This window comes from Lygodium microphyllum, unplaced genomic scaffold, assembly GCF_053477565.2.
Source record: "Lygodium microphyllum isolate KBCC unplaced genomic scaffold, Lygodium_microphyllum_v1.1.10 scaffold_516, whole genome shotgun sequence".
NCBI lineage: Eukaryota > Viridiplantae > Streptophyta > Polypodiopsida > Schizaeales > Lygodiaceae > Lygodium > Lygodium microphyllum.
The window spans coordinates 31,182-35,350 of record NW_028229964.1 but is presented as its reverse complement, the minus strand read 5'-3'; the positions used below and the strand labels follow the sequence as shown (position 1 = coordinate 35,350).

Here is a 4,169-nt window from a genome sequence, read left to right as displayed (position 1 = left end):
GGGCCTACCCTTGCAATTCTAACATTGGTTAGGTCTAAGGTCACAAGTAAAATCTATACTATTAGTTAACGAGAGGTGGGGGACGGGTGCCACGTGGCAGCCCCCCACCTCCCCCACAAGAAGAAAAAGAGAACGTGGGGGTGGGTGACACGCATCTAGCACCCACCCCTGCCTGCAAAAATCGCGCCTGCCCTGGCGCATTTAGGCGCAGAGCGCCTAGTTACGTTTAATAGAAACATTTAAGAGTTAGTAGTTAATGTATGAAAGGAAGTTAAGGAGGGAAGGTTCAAGGAAGTCGCGCGATGCGAATCATGGCCTTTGAGAGACCCACTCCACCGTAAACTGCATGTAAGCTCAGGTTCAGTAGGGCGCTCATCAGGCATAAGCTCATGCTCAGAAGCATATCAGAAAGAAAGAAAGACACCCATCTACCATAATCAGCATCAGAAGGATATCAGAAAGACGCCCATCAGGCATAAGCTCATGTTCAGAAGCATATCAGAAAGAAAGAAAGACACCCATCTACCATAATCGGATATCAGAAAGACGCCCATCTACCATATATATCATCAGCAAGTTCACAGGGATATCAGAAAAACACTCACCTATTTATATTATCAGTGTTCCAATCCAGCAACAACCAGAGGAGCCTGCTCTGAGCCCTGCCGCAGCTGCACCCTGACACGCGGATGGTCGAGCAGGACCTTGATCGGCTGTGCCCCAAGGAAAGCAGGGCCCTCATCCTTGAGGCTGCCTTCCGCTCCTGCTTCGCCGTCTTCGCCACCCACATCCTCTCCGGCGAGGTCGACACCACCCTCTGCCTGGACGGCGTCGGCTTGGCCTCGCGCATCTGGTGGCTGCTCCGCTACTTCAATCCTGTCAACCTCTTGTGGCGCTACTACTCCATGCTCGCCTACCGCCTCCTGGCGAACCAGTGGGGCGAGAAACAGCTCGCGCTCATCAATTTTGATGCCTACCCATATCGGCCTCCCCTCCCTTTCGTCGTCGGCGAATCAATCCCAGAAATCTGTGTCAGAAGGCTCGAAATCTCAGGTATACTTCTGACTATGTTTCTCTGTGTTCGAAAGGGGGAAGATTCTTCAACAAACATGGGTGCAGGCTCCGTGCTTTAGGTCAGAGGAGCCTACTTCTCAATCACGAATTGCGCAGACTCTGTGCTACTGACCTCGGATGTGGTGAAATACTGCAACATCGGTGCTTGAGCAAATGGCATTTGCACATTGTTCTGATCAAGGTGTATGGCAGAGTTGTTAGTACGGTGTACCTTCCACTGTCTCGAATGAGCCCAATCAGCAAAGTCCACGCTTAGTCTCCATAGATCCATGGGTGCTGTACATATTGATGTGGAACTATGCATGTTGCTGTAGGGAAATTAGGCATCAGGCCTTGAAACTTTTGATCTGTGAAAGGGCATCTCCTCAGAACATGCTATTGCATGAAAATTTGAGCTTTCAGTTGCTTTATAAATGGATTTAGTGGATGTGCTGCATTCTAATGCCTTTTGCCAGTGCTTCCTCTAAGTCTGAATGTAGCCATTGAATTTTGATGGGAGGAGGGATTGCATGGGATACAGGCAAATGATTCCTGGGTGAGATTATCTGTTAGGCATGTTTGAACAGTAGTACATGCTACATTGTGAGGGTCTTTCAGACAGAGTCATACATTAATGAAATTTAAGCTTGCAAGATGCCTTGTGCGTGTGTGTGTCTGTGAGACTTCATGCCAGGGTGATGTATATTACTGCGAGCGCCCAGTTACTTCGTTGGCTTTAAGGACACATTGCTTGAATCATGCCTTCCTCCCCCCCCCCCCCCCAAAAAAAAAATTGGTACATGTAAGTTTTCTTAGTTCTTCTTGAATAGTGGGAACCACACTCATATGTCCATTTTCTTTCCCATCTTTTCCCAGGCATACTTAGTGCTCAAGGCTTATTAAGCGTAATTGCAGCATATCAAGGAATTTGGGCAATCCAGTACACTATTTCAACAACAGATGTGGGGTACTTGGCCAACCTTTCAAAGCCATTTGCAATGTTGGGGTTGGTTCGCATGATGGTTTCACATTGGATTGCGAGCAAAGTGTACATGGACCCTTTCCCTTATCCCGATGGGCTGGTTGAGGTGAAGTACAGATCAAATAAGCTAGTAGCATGTGGTTGGCTCGTGGCAGTAGGCACCATTGTATTTCTTTCCTTTTACCCATACATTGGCTATCCAGAGTTTGACACTCTCGAAATACATTACTTGGATCTGACCCTTGAAATTTTCTACCAGTATGTGGCAATGTCAATTTTTCTGTTCCATATCATGGCGCTATCCCATGGACCTGAAGGTCTGGCTAACCGAATTGTGTATTTTGATCATTGGAGTTACAAGCTGCAGACAATTGGGTTCATCTTCACTTTCTGTTGTATGATGGCTGTGGGCCTAGGGGATTTTATCAAGCATGATTTTTACAGTTTCTGTGAAGATATCTGATGTTGTAAAATATAAATATCTCATTGAATCTCAATTGTATAAAAAAGTTTTTCTTTATTGTTGGATATTTGTTCTTAGCAAATGGAATTGAGATTCAATTGAAAGTCACCAACGGAATAGACAATTGAAAGGACCTTCACATTTGAGAGCAAGATCTACGGGGTTTCGTCTTTGTTTCCTTTTGCAAGATACTAGCTCCTTCCACAATACACTTAAAAGAGAAGTTAGCTCAAAGGTGGAAATGATCCTCATGTCTTATATTCACCATAGGTTGTATGAGATGGTACAACATCTTAGGCTAGAGACAATGTTGTGCCTATCAAACATATTGCGCATTGTGTATATATAGAGCATGTCCTTACCCAATCTAGGATAGTCACGATCAATCATGATTAGTCTCCATTTGGTCTCACACAACCATGAACTCTTTTACATGCCCTTGAATCTCTCACCCTCGTGCCATTTTGCACTTGCAATCTTGCCAATTACTTGCTAGGAGAAGATAATGAATAGCTTCGGTACACAAATCTTGTTGGAGAGCAGGAGAAGATTGGGTTGATCACCATGACCATGGTTCGATGGCTTTCTATGGGCACCACTATGTAGCAAGCCACTTGTAGTCGCCTTTAATAGAGTTGGAAAACATATTGACTAGCCAATCATGAAATTCAATAAACTAGGGCAATCACAACATTAGAAATATACGGACTTTCAATGTAAATCTTTGCCATGCTAAGCGAGAGATTAAAAGCTCGAGTACCACATGATTTGTTCTAGACTTTTGCACGTCACACAAAAGCACGATGATTGCATTCTATCATGTAACCCATTGGGCCATGCCAAAGTCATGCAATGTGACCATTCATGGCAACACCATACCATAGGTGTATTACGTCGTCCCCCCACTGGAACTCTAGCTAGCCTCAATTGTGTTACATCTGCCTGAACTCATGAACACACAAATGCCTTTGAAGATGCCACAAGCTCTAGCGGAAATGGTACTTGAGCTGCTCAATGTTTCTTTCTCTTTGGTAGTGTTCTCGATCTTGAGTGCTTATGATCGCCAACGCAAGGAACCACCATGACTAGATTGCTAGTAATGGTGCCTAATGTTGAGTAACTCATATATTTGCATTTGTCAAACAAAGTATGAAACTGGAGATCTTTGTCCATACAACATGAAAAAAATGATATCGTAAAGAAGCCTTTGAACTACCAATTAGGAAATGGTCAATTGGAAACTTGGGTAAGTTACTCATGAATATATGTGTGCATCACGTGGGCTTAAAATAAGGTATTTTAAAAATATTATTTTTATATATTTTTTAACATATAGAAGGATGTAATATAAAGGAGTTGTTTACAGATTGAATAGAAAAGGGTTTTATTTTATTCATGAAAAGTTCACATATAAGGATATTTATAAATAGGCATTGAATGCACGTGATGTACATGATACACATATAGTAACTTCCTTGAGATTGGAAACCATCTCAACAATGTACAACTTCCACTTTAAATAGATGCTTGCAATTGTGGATGAGGCAAACCCATTTTCACTTGGCAAGCCAACTCTATATCTTGCTTTGAATAGAGTTTGCAATTGTGGATGATAGAATCCTACTAGCAAGGTACACCTAGTCCTCTTGTTTGACATTTTGCTGTTGGAAC

At 43.2% G+C, this 4,169-nt stretch overlaps 1 protein-coding gene across 1 annotated transcript; it reads left to right on the top strand.

The window, feature by feature from the left end:
• Positions 1 to 232: 232 nt before the first annotated feature.
• LOC148008036 (uncharacterized) lies at positions 233 to 2,535 on the top strand. Its single transcript, XM_087674517.1, has 2 exons — positions 233 to 1,053; positions 1,930 to 2,535. Exons 1-2 carry the CDS (start codon positions 690 to 692, stop codon positions 2,496 to 2,498), a joined length of 933 nt encoding a protein of 310 aa, XP_087530643.1. The 5' UTR covers positions 233 to 689; the 3' UTR covers positions 2,499 to 2,535.
• The last annotated feature ends 1,634 nt before the right edge of the window (positions 2,536 to 4,169 follow it).